The sequence below is a fragment of the Bos indicus genome, chromosome 4 (assembly GCF_029378745.1).
Source record: "Bos indicus isolate NIAB-ARS_2022 breed Sahiwal x Tharparkar chromosome 4, NIAB-ARS_B.indTharparkar_mat_pri_1.0, whole genome shotgun sequence".
In the NCBI taxonomy this organism is placed as follows: Eukaryota; Metazoa; Chordata; class Mammalia; order Artiodactyla; family Bovidae; genus Bos; species Bos indicus.
Genome location: NC_091763.1, coordinates 55,897,370 through 55,923,382, shown reverse-complemented (window position 1 = coordinate 55,923,382; position 26,013 = coordinate 55,897,370). Strand labels below are relative to the sequence as shown.

Sequence of the window (26,013 nt, the reverse complement as noted above, 5' to 3'; positions counted from 1 at the left end):
ATGAATAAAATTATACTCAGATTATTGCTATTGTTTTAGGATACAAAAGCATCTATTCCTCTTTCATAGTGTTCTGCAGAAAAGATAAAACATCAAAATAAAAGTATAAGTTTAAGCTAAAAAAAAGAGTTAGTGAGCCTCTAATTGAGACCTAAATATCTCAAAACTTTAGGAAGAGAAATGAGACAAACAAAAAATTGTGAAATGTAAACTTCTAGTTTTGGCAACAAATTTGAAAACTCTCTGCTCCCGGTGCCAAGTGAAATGATACGGCTGTCTAGCCATCTTGCTAGAATTGAAACTGTGCTGCATCCGTGGAATCCCTCCCTTTCTAGAGTGTGAAACTGATCTTGTTACATCTGTCAAACCCAGTGATTGCTAGAGCTTCCCCTGCAGAGAAATTAACTGTGATTATGGTTTTTCTGGTTTGGGTCAAAGGGCTCCCCCAAAAAGTTGCCTCAAAACCCATGGACTCTGCAAATGACAGTGGGTGGCAAGGAAAGGCATATAAAATCTCATGTGAAAGATTTCAGAGAAAATCGCTCAACAAAACAGTAGGCTGTGGGGAATATGCTTCCTTGGGAATCTGGACACTTTCCTCCCTTTTTTCCTTATGTGAACTGTCAAGTATTGATTTTAGAAAAGCTATGGCTGAGCAATAAAACTATCATCAAAAGGCTATGGTATTGTGTTAAATATCAGATCAGATCAGATCAGATCAGTCGCTCAGTTGTGTCCAACTCTGCGACCCCATGAATCGCAGCGTGCCAGGCCTCCCTGTCCATCACCAACTCCTGGAGTTCACTCAGACTCACGTCCATCGAGTCAGTGATGCCATCCAGCCATCTCATCCTCTGTCGTCCCCTTCTCCTCCTGCCCCCAATCCCTCCCAGCATCAGAGTCTTTTCCAATGAGTCAACTATTCACATGAGGTGGCCAAAGTACTGGAGTTTCGGCTTTAGCATCATTCCTTCCAAAGAAATCCCAGGGCTGATCTTCAGAATGGACTAGTTGGATCTCCTTGCAGTCCAAGGGACTCTCAAGAGTCTTCTCCAACACCACAGTTCAAAAGCATCAATTCTTTGGCGCTCAGCCTTCTTCACAGTCCAATTCTCACATCCATACATGACCACAGGAAAAACCACAGCCTTGACTAGACTAACCTCTGTTGGCAAAGTAATGTCTCTGCTTTTGAACATGCTATCTAGGTTGGTTATGACTTTCCTTCCAAAGAGTAAGCGTCTTTTAATTTCATGGCTGCAGTCACCATCTGTAGTGATTTTGGAGCCCAGAAAAATAAAGTTTTTTTATTTCCACTGTTTCCACTGTTTCCCCATCTATTTCCCATGAAGTGGTGGGACCGGATGCCATGATCTTCGTTTTCTGAATGTTGAGCTTTAAGCCAACTTTTTCACTCTCCACTTTCACTTTCATCAAGAGGCTTTTGAGTTCCTCTTCACTTTCTGCCATAAGGGTGGTGTCATCTGCATATCTGAGTTTATTGAGATTTCTCCCAGAAATCTTGATTCCAGCTTGTGCTTCTTCCAGTCCAGCGTTTCTCATGATGTACTCTGCATATAAGTTAAATAAACAGGATGACAATATACAGCCTTGATGAACTCCTTTTCCTATTTGGAACCAGTCTGTTGTTCCATGTCCAGTTCTAACTGTTGCTTCCTGACCTGCATACAAATTTCTCAAGAGGCAGATCAGGTGTTCTGGTATTCCCATCTCTTTCAGAATTTTCCACAGTTTCTTGTGATCCACATAGTCAAAGGCTTTGGCATAGTCAATACAGAAGAAATAGATGTTTTTCTGGAACTCTCTTGCTTTTTCCATGATCCAGAGGATGTTGGCAATTTGATCTGTGGTTCCTCTGCCTTTTCTAAGACCAGCTTGAACATCTGGAATTTCACAGTTCACATATTGCTGAAGCCTGGCTTGGAGAATTTTGAGCATTACTTTACTAGCGTGTGAGATGAGTGCAATTGTGTGGTAGTTTGAGCATTCTTTGGCATTGCCTTTCTTTGGGACTGGAATGAAAACTGACCTTTTCCAGTCCTGTGGCCACTGCTGAGTTTTCCAAATTTGCTGGCATATTGAGTGCAGCACGTTCACAGCATCATCTTTCAGGATTTGGAATAGCTCAACTGGAATTCCATCACCTCCACTAGCTTTGTTCGTAGTGATGCTTTCTAAGGCCTACTTGACTTCACATTCCAGGATGTCTGGCTCTAGGTCAGTGATCACACCATTGTGATTATCTGGGTCGTAAAGATCTTTTTTGTACAGTTCTTCTGTGTATTCTTGCCACCTCTTCTTAATAACTTCTGCTTCTGTTAGGTCCATACCATTTCTGTCCTTTATCGAGCTCATCTTTGCATGAAATGTTCCTTTGGTATCTCTGATTTTCTTGAAGAGATCCCTAGTCTTTCCCATTTGTTGTTTTCCTCTATTTCTTTGCATTGATGGCTGAAGAAGGCTTTCTTATCTCTTCTTGCTATTCTTTGGAACTCTGCATTCAGATGCTTATGTCTTTCCTTTTCTCCTTTGCTTTTCGCTTCTCTTCTTTTCACAGCTATTTGTAAGGCCTCCCCAGACAGCCATTTTGCTTTTGTTAAGTATGAATACTTCTTAATGACTTATTTAAGGAAAAAAGTACAAAAGTGGAATGCAAATAGCACATTCAATGAACATAAGATGAACTGCAGGAAACAACAGCTGTAATGTTGCATTTTAAAAGTGCAATGAGATTATGAAAAAACACAACAGAGGTTAATGGTAAAATTCCAGCTTTTAAATGTAAATGACTTGGAATGATATTACTGTCTTCATTCTGAAAATGTTTCATTAAATTCAGTAAAGCTAACAAAAAATAAAGCTATCCACGTGGGATCAGTCAGAGATTCTACTCAAACGAGGTCAAAGATTTCTCACATATGACATCAAAAGATAATCCATAAAAGAAAAAAATGATAAATTAAGACTGTAGCAAAATTAAGAACTTCTGCTCTTCAAAAAACAAGAAAAAAGGTCAAACACTGGGAGCAAATATTTGCAAGTCAAATATCTAATAAGGGACTTAGATCTCAACACATTAAGAAAACAAATAACCCAATTTTAAAAGTAGCCAAGAGATCTGAAATTTTCATGACAAGCAATAGCATGAAAAGATACTCAACATCATTAACTACTAGGGAAATAGAAAAGAAAACCACAATGAGTTACCATTACATACCTATCACAATGGTTCAAAAACAAAAGCAAAGAGAGAAATCCCATATACTGCAAGTGAGAACACAAAATGGTACAGCAACTTTGGAAAACAGTTTGACATTTTCTTATAAAGTTAAACATGACTCATATGTTTATCATACAACCCACACAGGTAAAATAAAAACCCATGTTAACACAAAACCCTGTCTGAATGTTTACAGCAGCTCTACTTGAAAATACCAAAAACTAATTTCAGTGTCCCTCAATTGAGTGTGAGACTTCCACATAATGGAATACTGCTCAGCCATAATAAGGGATGAACTGATATAAAACAATATAGCTAAATCTCATATGAATTATGTTAAGTGAAAGAAGCCAGACTCAAACAGATATGCACTATATGATTTCGTGTATATGGCACTCTAGACATAAAACAGTTCCGTTGCCAAGCACTGATGGGTGGAGAGGGACTAACTAGAGAGGGGCAGGAGGGAATTTTGGGGTGATGGAACTGCTCCATATTTGATTGTACTGGTCATAAAACTATGTGCACTTGTCAAAATCACAGAATTGTACACGAAAAAGGGTAAATATTACTCTATGCAAATTTTCCTTATTAAAAAATTTTTGCTATTAAGTTGGATAAAAATAAAATAACCCCAAACTACTAACATGCAAAAAACCTTAAAATGAGAAAAAAATGGCTAAGTCCATTTGGGGAATTAAGTCACAATTGTGTTCCACGAGATTAGTCTCATGTTTATGTCTGTTTGGTTTTACTATTCTGGTAGTAAAATGAGATAGATTTGACTGTCTAAAAATACACTTAAAAAAAAACCACCTACTCTAAAATGTTTTGTTAATAACAAATGCCCACTAGGGCATCAACTCAATAAAACTGATTACTCTACATTCCAATCTGCTCCCTTCATTCTGTCAACATTTTTTAAACATTGACTACCCACCGTCAGAACACTCATCTCTACATTTCATCAGCTTATTTCAAATTCTCTTTAAGTTTCACTTTTAAACAAGATCTGTTTTTCCCTTGATACTTCTATCAGTCATATCCTTACCACAGCAATTTTTCTCTGTCACCTTAGTCCAGGTCCTTATCTCTTGATCCTAGGTAGTCTTCCAGATTTTAGTGTTATCTCTGCTTTCATTCATCCTACCTGTGGCTGGCTGACTGATCTAAAGACTTTAGTTTCTCATTTTTACCTGGACTGCCGCCACTCAATCAGTGGAACTGTTTTTCAGTGGAAATCTATCCACTGAAGGATATTTTAATGGGACAGAGGGGAAAATTAGACACTTTAGTATTACTCTCACAGAAATATGAAAAAAATGGGTTTAGATTATATTATTAAAAAGCTTCCCTGGTGGCTCAGATGGTAAAGAATTTGCCTGTAATGCGGGAGACCTGGGTTAGATCCCTGCGTTGGGAAGATACCCTGGAGAAGCGAAAGACATACCCACTCCAGGATTCTAGCCTGGAGAATTCCATGGACAGAGGAGCCTGGCATACTACAGTTTATGGGGTCACAGAGTCGGACATGACGGAGTAACTTTTAAGTTAATTTGTATCTATATCATTTAGGAATGTTAAGCAAAAGCAGTTTGAGAAAAATCTAATTGAAAGAAGAGCAGCGAGCAGCTGAGAGGAGATACCCCACGTCCAAGGTCAGGAGAGGAAGCTGTGAGGAGATACCCCACCGCCAAAGTAAGGAGCAGCGGCTACCCTTTGCTGGAGCAGCCGTGAAGAGATACCCCACGTCCAAGGTAAGAGAAACCCCAGTAAGACAGTAGGCGCTGAGAGAGGGCATCAGAGGGCAGACAGACTGAAACCAGGATCACAGAAAACTAGCCAATCCAATCACACGGACCACAGCCTTGTCTAACTCAATGAAACTAAGCCGTGCCGTGTGGGGCCACCCAAGATGGCCGGTCATGGTGGAGAGGTCTGACAGAACGTGGTCCACTGGAGAAGGGAATGGCAAACCACTTTAGTATTCTTGCCTTGAGAACCCCATGAACAGTATGAAAAGGCAAAAAGATAGGACACTGAAAGATGAACTCCCCAGGTCAGTAGGGGCCCAATATGCTACTGGAGATCAGTGGAGAAATAACTCCAGAAAGAATGAAGAGACAGAGCCAAAGCAAAAACAACACCTAGTTGTGGACGTGACTGGTGATGGAAGCAAGGTCCCATGATGTAAAGAGCAATATTGCATAGGAACTTGGAATGTTAGGTCCATGAATCAAGGCAAATTGAAAGTGGTCAACAGGAGTAGACAACAGTGAACATTGACATTTTAGGAATCAGCAAACTAAAATGGACTGGAATGGGTGAATTTAACTCAGACGATCACTGTACCTACTACTGTGGGCAAGAATCCTTTAGAAGAAATGGAGTAGCCATCATAGTCTACAAAAGAGTCCAAAATGCAGTACTTGGATGCAATCTCAAAAATGACAGAATGATCTCGGTTTGTTTCCAAGGCAAACCATTCAATATCACAGTAATCCAAGTCTATGCCCCGACCAGTAATGCTGAAGAAGCTGAAGTTGAATGGTTCTATGAAGACCTACAAGACCTTTTAGAACTAACACCCAAAAAGATGCCCTTTTCATTATAGGGGACTGGAATGCAAAAGTAGGAAGTCAAGAAATACCTGGAGTAACAGGCAAATTTGGCCTTGGAATACGGAATGAAGCAGGGCAAAGACTAATAGAGTTTTGCCAAGAAAATGCACTGGTCATAACAAACACCCTCTTTCAACAACACAAGAGAAGACTCTATACATGGACATCACCAGACGGTCAACACCAAAATCAGATTGATTATATTCTTTGCAGCCAAAGATGGAGAAGCTCTATACAGTCAACAAAAACAAGACCAGGAGCTGACTGTGGCTCAGATCATGAACTCCTTATTGCCAAATTCAGACTTAAATTGAACAAAGTGGGGAAAACCACTAGACCATTCAGGTATGACCTAAATCAAATCCCGTATGAATATACAGTGGAAGTGAGAAATAGATTTAAGGGACTAGACCTGATAGACAGAGTGCCTGATGAACTATGGATGGAGGTTTGTGACACTGTACAGGAGACAGGGAGAAAGACCATCCCCAAGAAAAAGAAATACAAAAAAGCAAAATGGCTGTCTGGGGAGGCCTTACAAATAGCTGAGAAAAGAAGAGAAGTGAAAAGCAAAGGAGAAAAGGAAAGATATACTCATTTGAACGAAGAGTTCCAAAGAATAGCAAGGAGAGATAAGAAAGCCTTCCTCAGTGATCAGTGCAAAGAAATAGAGGAAACAATAGAATGGGAAAGTCTAGAGATCTCTTGAAGAAAATTAGAGATACCATGGGAACATTTCATGCAAAGACAGACACCATAAAGGACGAAATGGTATGGGCCTAAGAGAAGCAGAAGATATTAAGATGAGGTGTCAAGAATACACAGAACTCTACAAAAAAGATCTTTATGATCCAGATAACCAGGATGATGTGATCACTCACCTAGAGCCAAACATCCTGGAATGTGAAGTCAAGTAGGCCTTAAGAAGCATCACTAGGACCAAAGCTAGTGGAGGTGATGGAATTCCAGTTGAGCTATTTCAAATCCTGAAAGATGATGCTGTGAACGTGCTGCACTCAATATGCCAGCAAATTTGGAAAACTCAGCAGTGGCCACAGGACTGGAAAAGGTCAGTTTTCATTCCAATCCCAAAGAAAGGCAATGCCAAAAAATGCTCAAACTACCGCACAATTGCACTCATCTCACACACTAGCACAGTAATGCTCAAAATACTCCACACCAAGCTTCAGCAGTATGTGAACTGTGAACTTCTAGATGTTCAAGCTGGTTTTAGAAAAGGCAGAGGAACCAGAGATCAAATTGCCAACATCCGCTGGATCATGGAAAAAGCAAGAGAGTTCCAGAAAAACATCTATTTCTGCTTTATTGACTATGCCAAAGCCTTTGACTGTGTGGATCACAATAGACTGTTAAAAGTCCTTCAAGAGATGGGAATACCAGACCACCTGACCTGCCTCTTGAGAAATCTATACGCAGGTCAGGAAGCAACAGTCAGAACTGGACATGGAACAACAGACTGGTTCCAAATAGGAAAAGGAGTACGTCAAGGCTGTATATTGTCACTCTGCTTATTTAACTTATATGCAGAGTATATCATGAAGAATGCTGGGCTGGATGAAGCACAAGCTGGAATCAAGATTGCTAGAAGAAATATCAATAACCTCAGATAGGCAGATGACACCACTTTTATGGCAGAAAGTAAAGAAGAACTAAAGAGACTCTTGATGAAAGTGAGAGAGGAGAGTGAAAAAGTTGGCTTAAAGCTCAACATTCAGAAAACTAAGATCATGGCATCTGGCCCCATCACTTCATGGCAAATAGAAGGGGAAACAGTGGCTGACTTTTTTGGGGGGGACTCCAGAATCACTGCAGATGGTGATTGCAGCCATGAAATTAAAAGATGCTTACTTCTTGGAAGCAAAGTTATGACCAACCTAGACAGCATATTTTTTTAATATGCAGAGACATGACTTTGCCAACAAAGGTCTGTCTAGTCAAGTCTATGGTTTTTCCAGTAGTCATGTATGGATGTGAGAGCTGGACTATAAAGAAATCTGAGAGCCGAAGAACTGATGTTTTTGAAGTGTGGTGTTGGACATGACTCTTAAGAGTCCCTTGGACAGCAAGGAGATCCAGCCAGTACATCCTAAAGGAGATCAGTCCTGGGTGTTCATTGGAAGGACTGATGTTGAAGCTGAAACTCCAATACATTGGCCACCTGATGCGAAGAGCTGACTCATTGGAAAAGACCCCGATGCTGGGAAAGATTGAAGGCAGGAAGAGAAGGGGATGACAGAGGATGAGATGGCTGGATGGCATCACCGACTCAATGGACCTGAGTTTGTGTAAACTCCAGGAGTTGGTGATGTACAGGGAGGCCTGGTGTGTTGCAGTCCACGGGGTCACAAAGAGTCGGACATTACTGAGCAACTGAACTGAACTGAATTCAAAGAACTTAAGATAATCTCATAGACCACTGGGTAGAGCACAAAAGATTAAATTAAAATTAAATTTAAAACATTAATTGTATCATACTGTTCTCCATAGTGGCTGTACAATTTACCCAATAGTGTAAGAGGGTTCACTTTTCCCACACCCTCTCCAGTATTTATTATTGTAGACTTACTGATGATGGTCTAAAAAAACCGAAAAGAGAACTACCATATGATTCAGAAACTCCACTCCTGGAGATAAATCCAGAGAAAATTATAACTTGATAAGATATATGTACCCCAACGTTCACTGCAGCACTATTTACAGTAACCATGACATGGAACCAACCTAAATGTCCATCGACAGATGAATGGATAAAGAAAATATGGCACATATATACACAATGGAATACTACTCAGCCATAAAAAGAAACTGAATAATGCCGCTTGCAGCAACATGGATGGACACAGAGATTATCACATTAAGGGAAGTAAATCCGAGAAAGACAAATATGGTATCACTTATATGTGGAATATTAAAAAATTATGGAATGAACTTATTTACAATACAGAAACAGACTCACAGACCTAGGAAACAAACTTATGGTTACCAAAGGGGAAAGGTAGGGAGGGAGGGATAAATTATATATGGGAGTAACATACATAAACCACTACAGAAAAAATAGTTAAACAACAAGGATCTACTATATAGCATAGAGAACTCTAGTCAGCATTCTGTAATAACCTTTACGGGAAACGAATCTGAAAAAGATTGTGTGTGTGTGTATAAACTGAATATCTTTGCTGTACACCTGAAACTAACAACACTGTAAATCAACTATACTTCAATTTTTAAAAAATTAACTGCATCAAAAACACAATGCCTGCATCACGGCCAGAAGTTTTCAAATAGCAACTAATGCATACCAAACTCTGATGGAGGCCTTCCCTGGTGGTCCAGTAGTGGACAGTCCGCCCATCAATGCAGGGGACACACTTCGATCCCTCGTCTGGGAGGATTCCACATGCCAGAGGGCAACTAAGCCAGCGTACCATAACTACTGAAACCCACATGCCCTAGAACCCATTCTCTGCAACAAGAGAAGCCACCACAATGAGAAGCCAGTGCATGGCACTAGAGAGCAGCCCCCGCTTGCAGCAACTAGAGAAAGGCCATGCTTAGCAAGTAAGACCCAGCGCAGCCAAAAGGAATAAATACCAATTTTGATAGAGACACATTAGTCTTGAATAGCTAAATTAATACCTTGCTACTCAATGGGTTTACTTCTATCTGCATCATTTTTAAGATTTTTAGAAGGTCTACAGAGTTTTAGGCTCTCCTCCCAAATTACTTAATTCTAGTCTTTAGAACTTTAACAAGATCTCCATATGATTCCTATGTGTATCAAAGTTTGAGAAGCACTGGCCTAAAACAAGAGTTGGCAAATTCTGTAAAAAGTTAGATAATGTTACATTTTGCAAGCTATTAGCTCTCTTTTTTAACTATTCAACTATGCTGCTTACCATGAAGATAAAAAGGTCAATACATAAGAAAGTATAATTAAAGATGTATATACACCTAGAAAAAACAGAGCCCCAAAATACTTAAGGCAAGAAAATGACAAAATTGAGAAATACACAATCTAGTAATTTAACAGAGATTTTCAGTATCACTCTCTCAGAATTTTCAGTGTTTTCAGTATCACTCTCTCAGAATTAAAGAGAAAATCAGCAAAGTCAGAAATACATGAACACCACCACCAACCAACTTAACCTAGCTGATATTTATAGAATGCTTCAATCAACAACAGCAGCCACTTATTCTTTTTAATTAAACATGATGTACTCTCCAGAAGGGAGCTTCCCTGATGGCTTAGCGGGTAAAGAATCTGCCTGCAATGCAGGAGACAAAGGACATGCGGGTTTGATCTCTGGGCTGGGAAGATCCCCTGGAGAAGGAAATGGCAACCCCACTCAAGTATTCTTGCCTGGGAAATTCCCATGGACACAGGAGCAGGGCGGGCTACAGTCCATGGGGTTGCAAGAGTCAGACCCAACCTAGCGACTAAGCACACACACACATTCTTCAGAATATAACACATGACAGACTACAAAACAAGTTTTAGCAAAACACTAAAATCATAGAAACTGTGTTCTCCAGTCACCTGGACTTATGTGAAAAATCAATAATAGAAAAAAATCAGTCCTGGTGTTCATTGGAAGGACTGATGTTGAAGCTGAAACTCCAATACTTTGGCCACCTGATGTGAAGAACTGACTCATCTAAACAGACCCTGATGCTGGGAAAAATTGGGGGCAGGAGGAGAAGGGGACCACAGAAGATGAGATGGTTGGATGGCATCTCTGACTCAATGGACGTGGGTTTGGGTGGACTTCGGGAGTTGGTGATGGACAGGGAGGCCTGGAGTGCTGCGGTTCGTGGGGTTGCAAAGAGTCGGACACGACTGAGTGACTGAACTGAACTGAATAGAAAAAATGTGGGAAATCCCCCAAAGATTACAATATCACACAACAAACTTTTAACTTTAACATAGATCAAAGAAGAAATTTCAAGGAAAATTAGAAAATGTCTTGTGAAACAGCATAGTACTGCTTTAAGGATAAGATACATAGAACAATGGAACAAAAAAGAGAGCTGAGAAACTGTTTTTGGACAAAGATGCCACGGCAATTCAACAAGAGAAAGCCTAGTCTTTTCAGCAAATGGTGCTGGAACAATTAGAAAGCCATGTTAAGAAAAAAAAATTCCTCACCTCATACAATAACAAAACTTAACTCAAAATGGATCACACAACCTAAACCTAAAAGCTAAAATGATAAAACTAAAGAAAACAATAGGAGAAAAATCTTTGTGACCCAGGCCTGAGCAACACTTCCTTGGCTATGATCCTAAAAACTGCAGTACATAAAAGAAAAAGTTGACAAATTGGATTCGTAAAGTTAAAAGTTTGCATTCTTCAAAAGATATCATTTAAAAAAAGAAAAAAAGACTTCCCTGGTGGCACACTGGATAAGAATCCACCTGAGAATCACTCAGAGGACACAGGCTCAATCACTGATCAGGAAGGTCCCACATGGCATGGAGCAGCTAAGCCCACGCACCACAGTTGCTGAGCCTGTGCTCTGGAGCCCACGAGCCCCAACTACTGAGCCTGTGTGCCTAGGGCCTGTGCTCTGCAGTAAGAGAGGCCACCGCAATGAAAGGCCCAAGCACTGCAACAAAGGGTGGCCCCCACTCACCACAACTGAGAAAGTCCATGCAAAGCAATAAATGCAAAGTAACAAAGACCCACTGCAGCCAAATAGAAAAGAAATAAATTAATAAAAAATTTTTTTAAAAGAGAGAAGCCACACAGCAGGAGAAAAGTGAAAGTGAAGTCACTCAGTCATGTCCGACTCTTTGCGACCCCATGGACTGTAGCCTACCATGCTCCTCTGTCCATGAGATTTTCCAGGCAAGAGTACTGAAGTGGGGTGCCATCGCCTTCTCCAGGGATCTTCCTGACCCACTTCCAAATCATATACCTGATAAAAGGCTTCTAGTAAGAATATAAAACAAACCCTTAAAATTCAGTCATAAGACACAAAACCCAATTTAGATCAAAAAAAGATTCAAACAGATACATCAGCAAAGGTAAATGAATGACTAACACACACATTAAAAGATACTCACATCATCAGTCATTAGAGATGGTTTAAATGCATTTAAATTTGATTAAATGCAAATTAAAACCACAATACATCACCACTCCACATCTACATTTAGGGGCATTCTCAAGTAGATCAACTTTAAGAAAGGAGAATGGAAGGTAAGAATCTGGAAACTGACTGTCTTAAAATTATCTTTGCTGACATACTCAATGGAAAGCTTCTATATGCCTCCTGCAGTACACAAACCATGCTTAAGACAACTTGTATAAGAAAAGAAAAATTTAGTGACTTACAAAATATTTGGTTAACATGATTTGATGATCTGGAAAGGTGTCAAAAACGAATGAGGCTGATTTGGAAATGAAAAAAAAGTAGGGGTGGGAAAGGAGCAAGCAGGAAGGACAGAGAAGGGGAAGCGGAAGGAGAACTCTTGGTGAGTTCTCACCCATCAGCATCATTCTGATAGTCCTGAGCACTGGCAAATAGTTTGTTTGTTTGTTTTTAAAATCCTCTGATTGACTCCCACACGGGTTCTGTGCCCTAGCCCACAATGACTAATATAATGCACCTGCCCAGCCAGGCAAGTCTCCACATCTTTTCTTCAAACGCTCGTATCTAGAAATCACTCTGTTGCAACTAACTAGTGCAAAGCAGAGAACTGCACCAAGCAAAATTCACCTTCATTTTTGCCCTACATCCCAACCTGATATACTCAAATTATAGTACTTTTCAAAGTGTAATAATAATTACTGGTTTACATGCCTGCCTCTTCTGCCTCCCATTAGAGACTGTGCCTTCTTTAATGACAGAGGAATTTTTCAATCATCTTGAGATCTTCAGCCTCAGTATGCTATGGGATTTTCCAGGCAAGAATACTGGAGTGGGTTGCCATTTCCTCCTCCAATGACCCGTTATATAGTACAGTCAATAAATGTTCAGGGAACGGAAGGCTGATATAAACTACAGATATAAACTCCAAACATTTAGTTTGAATGTCTTTGTCTACAAAATATATTTTAAAAACATATTGTAGGCAAATGTATTGTAAAACTAATTTTTCCTTTCTTAGGAGGCTCTAATCTGAAATTAAGAATTTGATATGAGGACTTCCCTGGAGGTTCAGGGGCTAAGGCTCTGTGTTCCCTCCCAAAGCAGGTGGCCTGGGTTCGATCCCTGGTCAGAAAACTAGATCCCACATGCCGCAACTAAGAGTTCAAATGCCACAACTAAAGATTCTGCATGTCTCAACGAAGACGGAAGTTCCAACATGCCACAACTAAGACCTGGCGCAGCCAGATAAATAAATAAATCCTTTTAAAAAAACAATGTTATTACATATCTAATCAACTTCTATATAAAACCTTTAGGAAAATGAGGAGACCGAAGGACTAGACAGAAGCTAGGCAACCTCGTTCTGGCTAGTACCAGTGGCTCTGGATATGTTTTCTGACTTTTGGTTTCCTCATGTGTAAAGTGAAAAAATTAAAGAACAATCTCTAAACACCCTTCAAATGTTAATATTCTAAGAATCTTTAACCCATGAAGTGTTTCATTAATCAACAGTCAGAAGATAGGAGGCATGTCACGTGCTGAGTATTCCTAATATTTTCGTACCTCTTGCTAGAAAGCAAATGAAATTATCCTGTCAATATTCATTCAGTACTCAATTCCAGAAACAAAACGAAATAAGTGCCCCGCCCTCGACATCTACTTCTGAAATTATGAGATTGACCTTTCAGTTCTAATAATTCAACTCCTGAAGCAAACATTTACTCACATATCACAGGCAGTGACATAATAAACAAACTGAAAACTTACCTGCCAGGAAACTGCTCCCAAAATTGCTGTTGCAAGAAGGCTGAAAAAAACTAACTGCTCTGAAATTAAGCAAAAATGACGCATTCCTTTGGATGCCATGATTCTGTCAAGGCTATTGTTATCTACTCTGTGGGTAAAACATACTTTATGGCAGTCATTTAATTTGGTATGGAATCCCCAAAGAGTTAAAAGAAAAATAATATGGCAAATCATCCAGAAAATTCCAAAAATGGAAAAGCCTGGTATTACAAAATACCAGAGATGAGTGTCTCTAAGTTTAAATGCTGAAAGAATGAAAAATGTCAGCTCAATCATCCCAGTGAAAACAACTGAAAGTCTTCTGCAAATTCTTCCGCGGTACAAAAAGGGTTTCCATCTTTCAGTCACTGAAAGTCCACTAAAATAAATGTCAAGGAAAGGATCAGTTATCAGGCAAATAAAAAAACATGCAAAGGCAACTGGATTTTTGGGAGTTTCCAATGAGGAGAAAAACAGCAAGACTGCAAAAATAACTAAGTTTGGAAGAGCTAGAAAAGACTTCATTCTCAGGTCGATAATCAGCATGGCCAAAGCTACAACAAGTAAAATGACACTCAGAGACTTTTCCACCAACATAGTTGTGCTGGCGATGGCAAATCCAACAAGTTCCAGAAATTCAACTGTGGTTAGTAAGGTGGGCCGATGGCGGACATAACCAGACATTCTCTCCACCAAAGAGCATAATATCCTTAACACTATGGAAGTTAGAAGCAAATATTTGGTTGATTCTTCTTTGACATCATTTTTAAAGGATGAATTATCAAGAAAACACAGGAAGCCAAGCAAGAATCCAAACCAAAGATTGGAGAGACTTAAACTTGCTGTTTCCATTGAAAAATAATAATAGAGTATGCTGGCAATTCCGAGAACAAAAAGACCAAGAATAAAAATGACCAAAATTAAGGAATTTGCTGTTTTTTCCCACCTTACATAAAGACCTAAGCATATAGCAACCAACAAATTGATTCTGGCTAAATAGCCAAGGTAACGGACTGAAGAATGCATGTTCACTTCTCTGTTTACTTCTTCCAGTCTTGTCATTGCTAAATAGAGACAATGACTAAAGCAGTAACGCAGTGATTTACACATTAATCTGTCAGTCTGGGCTTTCTCCCCACGTTATGAAAATTAACTGCTTGTATTTCATCCAGTAAATCCAATGTATCTGTAACTCCTATTTCAGCACTTTCTCTGGTGGACTCTGTTTACAGTGATCTAAAACAGAAGAAAAAATATTTCACTGTTAGTTTTATGTAATTTACCCTTCACATATATCTTTCTTATTAAAAAATAAAGACTAAGTGAGCAATAAACTGTTTGGATACCCAGTTTAAAATCTGACTTGCGTGTATCTAAATGGTAACTGTCTCTGGCTTAAAAACTCTTCAGTTTATCCAAACAAAAATGGAGATTTGTTCTACTTATCCTATTCTAGGATTGTATGACTAGGTTGCCATCAACAAAAATTTTTCCAGAGATGGTAAGGAATTCACCTAACCCATTTTTATTCCAATATCCAGTTTTTCAACAATGTGCAATGATGAGATATTCAATTCGGCTTAAATGTAGCAGATGGGTCTGGAATAGTGGAAAGCTAGTCAACTCAAATAAAATGAGGGACGTCATTATTACCTCTAACTTGAAAAGCACCAGTATCCAATAATAGCAACCATTACCACCTGCCTAAAATCCTCTACATCTTTTTACCAGTTACTTCTAAAATGCTATAAAACCTTAGTCTCAACACTGTTTCACTAATAAACTTATTAGAAGTTTAACTGTATTAAAGTTACTCAGTCACTAAAGTTGATCCATCATTCTCCCTGTACTTTTACCTCTATTAAGTTACTTTGATGATCAAACATACAATCTCTGTAGTAAACCAACTCTGGACCTTTCTAGTCAAAACTGTAAAACTGAAATGTTGACCTATATTTATTGTAAATTTTAAAAACTATGATTTTATTTTTGGAAACTTACCACAACAATTATTTGTTAAAGGACTCAGATAATTATTTCAATCTTAAGGATCCCTTCAGGTTGCACTTCAAACATGACACCATCAAACAAAATGATTTAACTATCTACTAGGTAATTTTCTAGTATGCTATTTCAGAAGATATGATACATGCAAAGGTTTATGGTCACACTGAATATCCACTGAGAACTCAACAAGATTAAAAACTCAAAAAGCAACTACTTTGCAATCAGCTTATTTCTGCTTTCGCAGGACACTAAAAGAGCCAAGAGAAATATGAGATAACCTGAATTAACCCTGAATTACCCATATGGCTGCAGAAGAATGACACTGGATGACAACTTTAGGGTCTCTGGGAGGTTCAAAGTACTATTACCAACTTACAAGTTCAACAAGTATATTTTTTACAGCTAAGTTTATTTAATTAACTAAGAATTATGATTTTCCTCAATTATATTTTCAATCATTCCTTAAGATGCCACATACCACTAAAGAAAATATCTTCCTTTGGTATATTTAGGTTTTATCTTTTTATTTAAGTATGAGAAACTGACACTATCTAGAATGCACTGCATTTTAAAAAACATCACTTATACGTGCTATATAATCATTCAACAAATATGCTGGAATACATGTCCTCTAAGGGTTGATGGTACAGTCTGGGTTCAAATGACTGAACAGTGTTGGAGATAAAAAAAAAATCACACACTAGACTAAATGGTTGCAACTCAACTCATGAGACAGACATGTGTTTCTTTAGTCAACACTCTCATTCTCTGGGGCTAGGCAAGCCTCTCTTCCTGATTCTCAAATCTCTGACATCCACTTCTGACCAAATTCTTACCAGATGACTTTGTCTCCAATGAAGTCATCAAAAGGGAGCTTACCTGAGTTTCCAGCACCACAAACTCACCTATATCTACCATCTCCTGATTTAAGAAAAGAAGGCCCTCTGCCCGATCGAAGGCTACATCTTTTAGCCATGCATGTGACTCTTTCTCACGGTCTCTTCCAGAACTTCACACCCTCTCCTCTCTTCCAACTCCTACTACTCTTCTCTTATCCACTGGTGCTTAAACATTTGCAAAGCTCTTTTAAAAAATGATACCAAAAAATATATATATATATATACACATACAGAAACGAAACTAAAACTCAGTAATCCCCATCTCCTCCTACAAGTTCAGTCATCTGTCCCCTTGACACCCAATATTTGATTGCTTTACTTCTCACACGAACTAAGCCACGGTTTCCACCACACAACAACAAACTGCTCTGCCAAGTTCTTAAAATAACCTAAATTCCTAAATCCCATAAGTACTTTACACTCATTATCTTGCACATTCATCAAAGCTTTGACATTTTTGACTCCCAGGGCTTCCCTGGTGGCTCAGAGGGTAAAGTGTCTTCCTACAATGTGGGAGATCTGGGTTCGATCCCTTGGTCGGGAAGATCCCCTGGAGAAGGAAATGGCAACCCACTCCAGTACTGCTGCCTGGAAAATCCCATGGACTGAAAAGCCTGGTAGGCTACAGTCCATGGGGTCGCAAAGAGTAGGACAGGACTGAGCGACTTCACTTTCACTTTCACCTTCTGAAACCTGCCCTTCCTTTAGCTTCCAAAGACCAGTCTTCAGAATTTCTTCCTAATTCACTGATCTCTCCTGTCACCTTGCAGGTTCTTCATTCTGAATCTATCCTTTGGATGTTCAAACCCAAGCCTAGGCCCTTCTCTCACTATACACGTAAATGTGTATTAATATGTATTAACCTACCTGACAGAAATGAAAGCACTAGCTCTGTCCTGCACTGAGGTGAAAGCTTAGAAAAAAAAGTAAAGGAAAACATGTAATTAATAAAGTATAGTACATTCATAGCATGGAATATATGCAGTTACCCTGTTATGGGCCAAAATCAACATGGCCGAATATTATTTTTTTTAATGGCTAATTCACGAAAGTCTTTCCCCATTTTGACCTTCTTCAAAAGACAAACATCGTCAATCAAGTGAGTAAAACAACAGAGCAGTGCAATCCTTTTCATTGGGTCTGCCAGCACACATGATTCAGTGGGAATTACTTGAGAGGCAGATAAAAAAGGAGCACAGAAGAGTCCACTGAATACAGGAAAAGTTAATAATTGTCAGGTCTGTTTTATAGCATCCTATATACTATTCTAACCCTCCTTTCACCACATATATTTAATGGTCACCAAGTCCTGCCCACTCTTCTTCTTAGACACTTCTTAAATGTTTCTACTTCTTTCCATCCTCAAGATCACAACCCCAATTTTGGCCACCATCATCTCATGGTTGAATGTCTCCTTGTATCCACTCCTGCCCTTCTCCAAGAAGTATCCTTTTTAAAGCCAAAACTTGTCACATCATTCTGTTATGTAAAAGCCTCCAAAGGCTTCCCATCACTCTAAGCAATAAAGTCTGAACTTCTTAAAATGCCTTAGGAGGCTTTCCTCGTTGGATGTGAATAACTCTCCCGCCACATCTCTGACCATTCTTTGTATTCTAGCCACAGGGATCTTTCAATTCGGAACTACACTGATGCTATTCCCAACCCAGGTGTACTCCTTTCTCTCCTCCAGACCCCACCACAGGTCCTCACACCTGGCTTATTCCTACTCTTCAGGTCTCAGCTTAAATCATTTCTTTGGGCAATCACCTTGACTCATTTGTATGATCCACGTACTTTCTGTATAATAGGAAAAATATTGATCATCAACTGTTTAGTATCTGCATTCCCCACTAGATCACAAGGTCTCTCAAAGTTTGTCTTCAAAACTGTACACCCAGGGTTTAACAGAAAGTTTGACTCCAAACAGATATTCAACAAATACCTGAAGAAATGAAGACTGATACAGAAGTAACTGCATTTAATAACAATGTCAATCAGTTATAGGAAGCATATTAATATACAAAGAGAATAAACAAGTTGTCTAATAACCCACAACTACGAAGTCATAGAGCTAAGGGAGATACCATGAATGTTTGGCTTGTTTCTCGCTCAGCCTTACTCCAGCCTTCACTCAACTCATCCAAATTCCTCCAAACCGGCAAGTTCTCTTTTACGTTCTGCTAGGGAATGGTTCACCGACCTTAAGAAACACTATCACGTGCATCATCTTCTGACTCAGACACTACTTACGTCCAGTCTAGGGGAAGTGTCAAAAGCTGAAAGAATCTACAGAGCAGCCAGGGTCGGGGAATTCCAGTGCTTCGGTTCTATGAATTCATGAGAACTCTTCTTCGGACCCATCCCACATGAGGAGAAAGGTACCTCGAATATTAAACCCTTCAGCAATACGGCAGCAATAGCAATTCTTGTTCCATTCTGCCTTCTCCTAGGAGGAGGCCTAAGCAGCAGCCCGGCTGTTGGGAACCACAAGTGGGCACCCAGCTGAGTGGGGGAACCGCTGGGGGATACGGAGAGGCGCCCTGCCTTCCATCCTCCACCCCACACCATCAACTTCTCCCCAGGCAGGTATTCCTACCTCCTTCCCGTGAGGCCGGCTGAGCGGAGCTCGGGGCCCGCAACACGCCGAGCTCTGCACGCTGTACTCAGGTCTCGCCACCCCGCCGGTGACCCCTTGTCCCGGACTCGGCCGCTACTACCAATGCTCTCTCAGCCCTCGGAGTCGGCCGTTGGGCCAGCAGGGGAAAGGAAGGGCCCTTGCGGCTGAGCTTGCGATTCGGAGAGGGGACACGGCACTCCGGGGGAGTCGAGGGCCCCACGCCACACGCACTAACACAGGCCAGTCTCGTCGGAAACTTTCTCCGTTACTGGCCCGGCTGCGGCCGCCATATTCCCGCCGCCGGATTCGCGACGGTACGGAACGCCGCCGGGGTCAAGCCGCGCTACGCGCTTCCTCCGCGAGACCCGGCAGCCGGCCCCTGGCCCCGCCCAAAGCCGCCGCACCGCCGCGGACCCAGGTGCTCTCCGCACTGCGCGAACGCAAACGGCTTCACCTGGGGCACAAGCCGTTGCCTTCTCAGACATAGAATGGGCGGGGAACTGGTACCTGGAAGAGCACGAAGGATCGGCCGTGTCCATCAAGCATCTAGGCCGCCGCCTCGGGTTAGACCGAAACTGGGGCAGGACCGGCAGACTGGCTACCCAAGGACAGTAACTACTGTAGGAGGCGTTGCTGCTCTTTAGTATATATCGCATAATATATGAATTTGTGTCCACTGACCAGCTAAAAGCCCAGGCTCCTTAGTCTCGCCTTCAAAGCCCTTGTGGCTTCATTTTCTAATTAAAGCCTCCCTTTAGTCCACCGCCTAGGTCTTTATTCCGCCAGCAACGCTGAGCTCCCCAGTCCTAGCCTGCTCCATTCCCTTTCTCCCCCAGTCTCTTACACGTTCACCCGCCCCACAGCCCGAGGGTCCTGAGTGCACGGCTGATTCTCTTTTGTAACTGAACTCGCTAAATAAACGTAAGGGGATAGTACTCAGAGGGAGCGTTTCACAACAGTTGTGGAGCTGATGATTTGCACTCTGGTTTCTCCTATTCGTATGTGCGACCTCGGTTTCTCATCTAAAAAATATTGTGAATATTCAGGGAAACTTTTTTTCCCCCCCTTGGAATCATAAGGTACTCAAAAAGTAGGAATTCCAGCCTCCCTCTCCAAGAAGCACTTCCTGTTTGCCAGTCTTCTGTCTCTACCATTATTTTCTACTGTTTTATAGCTCTTGGTGGTGGCGGTTTAGTCGCTAAATTCGTGTCCGACTCTTGCGACACCACGGACTGTAGCCTGCCAGGCTCCTCTGTTCAAAGGCTTCTCCAGGGAGTGGGTACCTATTTAACTTTAATCAGCACACTCCAGGGTGGGTAATTAGCATTTGAAAGATTAATCAGAACTTCAAAGTTGGATGCACAAGTGCCTACAATGCTGCTGCTGCTGCTGCTGCTAAGTCGCGTCAGTCGTGTCTGACACTGTGCGACCCCCTGGCAGCCCACCAGGCTCCGCCGTCCCTGGGATTCTCCAGGAAAGAACGCTGGAGTGGGTTGCCATTTCCTTCTCCAATGCATGCAAGTGAAAAGTGAAAGTGAAGTCGCTCAGTCGTGTCCGACTCTTAGCGACCCCATGGACTGCAGCCTACCAGGCTCGTCCGTCCATGGGATTTTCCAGGCAAGAGTACTGGATTGGGTTGCCACTGCCTTCCCCGAGTGCCTACAATATCAGTAAGTAGATCTTCACTCAGATCAGATCAGATCAGTCACTCAGTCGTGTCCGACTCTTTGCGACCCCATGAATCGAAGCACGCCAGGCCTCCCTGTCCACCACCAACTCCGAGAGTTCACTGAGACTCACATCCATCGAGTCAGTGATGCCATCCAGCCATCTCATCCTCTGTCGTCCCCTTCTCCTCCTGCCCCCAATCCCTCCCAGCATCAGAGTCTTTTCCAATGAGTTACCTCTTCGCATGAGGTGGCCAAAGTACTGGAATTTCAGCTTTAGCATCATTCCTTCCAAAGAAACCCCAGGGCTGATCTCCTTCAGAATGGACTGGTTGGATCTCCTTGCAGTCCAAGGGATTCTCAAGAGTCTTCTCCAACACCACAGTTCAAAAACATCAATTCTTCAGCGCTCAGCCTTCTTCACAGTCCAACTCTCACATCCATACATGACCACTGGAAAAACCATAGCCTTGACTAGACGGACCTTTGTTGGCAAAGTAATGTCTCTGCTTTTGAATATGCTATCTAGGTTGGTCATAACTTTCCTTCCAAGGAGTGAGAGTCTTTTAATTTCATGGCTGCAGTCACCATCTGCAGTGATTTTGGAGCCCCAAAAAATAAAGTCTGACACTGTTTCCCCATCTATTTCCCATGAAGTGATGGGACCGGATGCCATGATCTTCATTTTCTGAATGTTGAGCTTTAAGCCAACTTTTTCACTCTCCCCTTTCACTTTGATCAAGAGGTTTTTGAGTTCCTCTTCACTTTCTGCCATAAGGGTGGTGTCATCTGCATATCTGAGGTGATTGATATTTCTCCCGGCAGTCTTGATTCCAGCTTGTGTTTCTTCCAGTCCAGCGTTTCTCATGCATATAAGTTAAATAAACAGAGTGACAATACACAGCCTTGATGAACTCCTTTTCCTGTTTGGAACCAGAGATCTTCACTAGAGGTATGTTAATTAGAATAAAAGATTAGAATTTTTCATTGTGGAAATAACTGGTAGTCAGGATATGTGACTTTTATACAGGCACTTCTGTCTTTGCATAAATGTGGTATGTCTGTTGAGTCTAGCAGAGGGACATCCATCAGAGTGGCTCCTTTGGAGTCTAGACTTCTGTTTTGTACTTTGTCACAAAATATTGTCTGTGTGCTGTTATTTTGTGTGGCTGCTTGTTGCTAAATATTTGTGTAGTACTATTCTGTCTGAGCAGAGAAGGCAATGGCACACCACTCCAGAACTCTTACCTGGAAAATCCCATGGACGGAGGAGCCTGGTAGGCTGCAGTCCATGGGGTAGCGAAGAATCGGACACGACTGAGCAACTTCACTCTCACTTTTCACTTTCTTGCATTGGAGAAGGAAATGGCAACCCACTTCAGTGTTCTTGCCTGGAGAATCCCAGGGACGGGGGAGCCTGGCGGGCTGCTGTCTATGGGGTCGCACAGAGTCAGATGCGACTGAAGTGACTTAGCAGCAGTAGCAGCAGCAGCATTCTGTCTGAGACTTGCTTTCATTGTAGAACCCTATGTAGGGCTGAGGGAGGAGATAAGTACGTCTCACTCATCTTCAGTTTTTGAAATCTGCCAGCATTTACTAAAAGGACCTGATCATTGTGAAGGCCAAGTGCTGCTTATATTCATTCACCATATTTCTTGCATTTATCATTTCCTATCCCACGTTGAAGGTCAGGAAGGGCGGTGGTGAGGAGATACCCCTCATCCAAGGTAAGGAGCAATGGCTGTGCTTTGCTGGAGCAGCCGTGAAGAGATACCCCACGCCCAAGGTAAGAGAAACCCAAGTAAGATGGTAGGTGTTGCAAGAGGGCATCCAAGGGCAAACACAATGAAACCATACTCACAGAAAACTAGTCAATCTAATCACACTAGGACCACAGCCTTGTCTAACTCAATGAAACTAAGCCATGCCCATGGGGCAACCCAAGATGGGCGGGTCATGGTGGAGAGATCTGACAGAATGTGGTCCACTGGAGAAGGGAATGGCAAACCACTTCAGTATTCTTGCCTTGAGAACCCCATGAACAGTATGAAAAGGCAAAACAATAGGATACTGAAAGAGAAACTACCCAGGTCAGTAGGTGCCCAATATGCTACTGGAGATCAGTGGAGAAATAACTCCAGAAAGAATGAAGGGATGGAGCCAAAGCAAAAACAATACCCAGCTGTGAATGTGACTGGTGATAGAAGCAAGGTCCGATGCTGTAAAGAGCAATATTGCATAGGAACCTGGAATGTCAGGTCCATGAATCAAGGCAAATTGGAAGTGGTCAAACAAGAGATGGCAAGAGTGAATGTCGACATTCTAGGAATCAGAGAACTGAAATGGACTGGAATGGGTGAATTTAACTCAGATGACCATTATATCTACTACTGTGGGCAGGAATCCCTCAGAAGAAATGGAGTAGCCATCATGGTCAACAAAAGAGTCCGAATGCAGTACTTGGATGCAATCTCAAAAACGACAGAATGATCTCTGTTCGTTTCCAAGGCAAACCATTCAATATCACAGTAATCCAAGTCTATGCCCCAACCAGTAACACTGAAGTTGAAAGGTTCTATGAAGACCTACAAGACCTTTTAGAACTAACACCCAAAAAAGATGTCCTTTTCATTATAGGGGACTGGAATGCAAAAGTGGAAAGTCAAGAAACACCTGGAGTAACAGGCAAATTTGGCCTTGGAATACAGAATGAAGCAGGGCAAAGACTAATAGAGTTTTGCCAAGAAAATGCACTGGTCATAACAAACACCCTCTTCCAACAACACAAGAGAAGACTCTATACATGGACATTACCAGATGGTCAACACCGAAATCAGATTGATTATATTCTTTGCAGCCAAAGATGGAGAAGCTCTATACAGTCAGCAAAAACAAGACCGTAAGCTGACTATGGCTCAGATCATGAACTCCTTATTGCCAAATTCAGACTTAAACTGAAGAAAGTAGGGAAAACCACTAGACCATTCAGGTATGACCTAAATCAAATCCCTTATGATTATACAGTGGAAGTGAGAAATAGATTTAAGGGCCTAGATCTGATAGATAGAGTGCCTGATGAACTATGGAATGAGGTTCGTGACATTGTACAGGAGACACGGATCAAGACCATTCCCATAGAAAAGAAATGCAAAAAAGCAAAATGGCTGTCTGGGGAGGCCTTACAAATAGCTGTGAAAAGAAGAGAAGTGAAAAGCAAAGGAGAAAAGGAAAGACATAAGCATCTGAAGGCAGAGTTCCAAAGAATAGCAAGAAGAGATAAGAAAGCCTTCTTCAGCCATCAATGCAAAGAAATAGAGGAAAACAACAAATGGGAAAGACTAGGGATCTCTTCAAGAAAATCAGAGATAACAAAGGAACATTTCATGCAAAGATGGGCTCAATAAAGGACAGAAATGGATGAACCTAAGAGAAGCAGAAGATATTAAGAACAGATGGCAAGAATACACAGAAGAACTGTACAAAAAAGATCTTCACGACCCAGATAATCACGATGGTATGATCACTGACCTAGAGCCAGACATCCTGGAATGTGAAGTCAAGTAGGCCTTAGAAAGCATCACTACGAACAAAGCTAGTGGAGGTGATGGAATTCCAGTTGAGCTCTTTCGAATCCCGAAAGATGATGCTGTGAAAGTGCTGCACTCAATATGCCAGCAAATTTGGAAAACTCAGCAGTGGCCACAGGACTGGAAAAGGTCAGTTTTCATTCCAATCCCAAAGAAAGGCAATGCCAAAGAATGCTCAAACTACCACACAATTGCACTCATCTCACACGCTAGTAAAGTAATGCTGAAAATTCTCCAAGCCAGGCTTCAGCAATATGTGAACCGTGAACTTCCTGATGTTCAAGCTGGTTTTAGAAAAGGCAGAGGAACCACAGATCAAATTGCCAACATGTGCTGGATCATGGAAAAAGCAAGAGAGTTCCAGAAAAACACCTATTTCTGCTTTATTGACTATGCCAAAGCCTTTGACTATGTGGATCACAAAAAACTGTGGAAAATTCTGAAAGAGATGGGAATACCAGAACACCTGATCTGCCTCTTGAGAAATTTGTATGCAGGTCAGGAAGCAACAGTTAGAACTGGACATGGAACAACAGACTGGTTCCAAATAGGAAAAGGAATTCATCAAGGCTGTATATTGTCACCCTGCTTATTTAACTTATATGCAGAGTACATCATGAGAAACTGGACTGGAAGAAACACAAGCTGGAATCAAGATTGCCGGGAGAAATATCAATAACCTCAGATATGCAGATACAGCACCCTTGTGGCAGAAAGTGAAGAGGAACTCAAAAGCCTCTTGATGAAAGTGAAAGTGGAGAGTGAAAAAGTTGGCTTAAAGCTCAACATTCAGAAAATGAAGATCATGGCATCCGGTCCCATCACTTCATGGGAAATAGATGGGGAAACAGTGGAAACAGTGTCAGACTTTATTTTTCTGGGCTCCAAAATCACTACAGATGGTGACTGCAGCCATGAAATTAAAAGACGCTTACTCCTTGGAAGGAAAGTTATGACCAACCTAGATCGCATATTCAAAAGCAGAGACATTACTTTGCCAACAAAGGTCCGTCTAGTCAAGGCTATGGTTTTTCCAGTGGTCATGTATGGATGTGAGAGTTGGACTGTGAAGAAGGCTGAGCGCCGAAGAATTGATGCTTTTGAACTGTGGTGTTGGAGAAGACTCTTGAGAATCCCTTGGACTGCAAGGAGATCCAACCAGTCCATTCTGAAGGAGATCAGCCCTGGGATTTCTTTGGAAGGAATGATGCTAAAGCTGAAACTCCAGTACTTTGGCCACCTCATGGGAAAAGTTGACTCATTGGAAAAGACTCTGATGCTGGGAGGGATTGGGGGCAGGAGGAGAAGGGGACGACAGAGGATGAGATGGCTGGATGGCATCACTGACTCGATGGATGTGAGTCTGAGTGAACTCTGGGAGTTGGTGATGGACAGGCAGGCCTGGCGTGCTGCGATTCATGGGGTTGCAAAGAGTTGGACACGACTAAGTGACTGATCTGATCTGAGCAACTT

At 41.4% G+C, this 26,013-nt stretch overlaps 1 protein-coding gene across 5 annotated transcripts in view; it reads right to left on the bottom strand.

Moving 5' to 3' along the window:
* Positions 1-19,812, bottom strand: part of TMEM168 (transmembrane protein 168) — a 59,920-nt gene extending 40,108 nt beyond the window's left edge. The window contains exons 1-3 of one of the 5 annotated variants that reach the window (XM_019958744.2): positions 19,266-19,716; positions 17,537-17,582; positions 13,746-14,999 (exon numbers count right to left, since the gene is read on the bottom strand). In XM_019958744.2, coding sequence (XP_019814303.1) covers positions 13,746-14,873 — 1,128 coding nt within the window. In that variant the 5' untranslated portion in view covers positions 14,874-14,999; positions 17,537-17,582; positions 19,266-19,716. The other 4 variants (XM_070787827.1, XM_070787828.1, XM_019958743.2 and 1 more) reach the window with 4 other exon arrangements.
* Between the last annotated feature and the right edge of the window lie 6,201 nt (positions 19,813-26,013).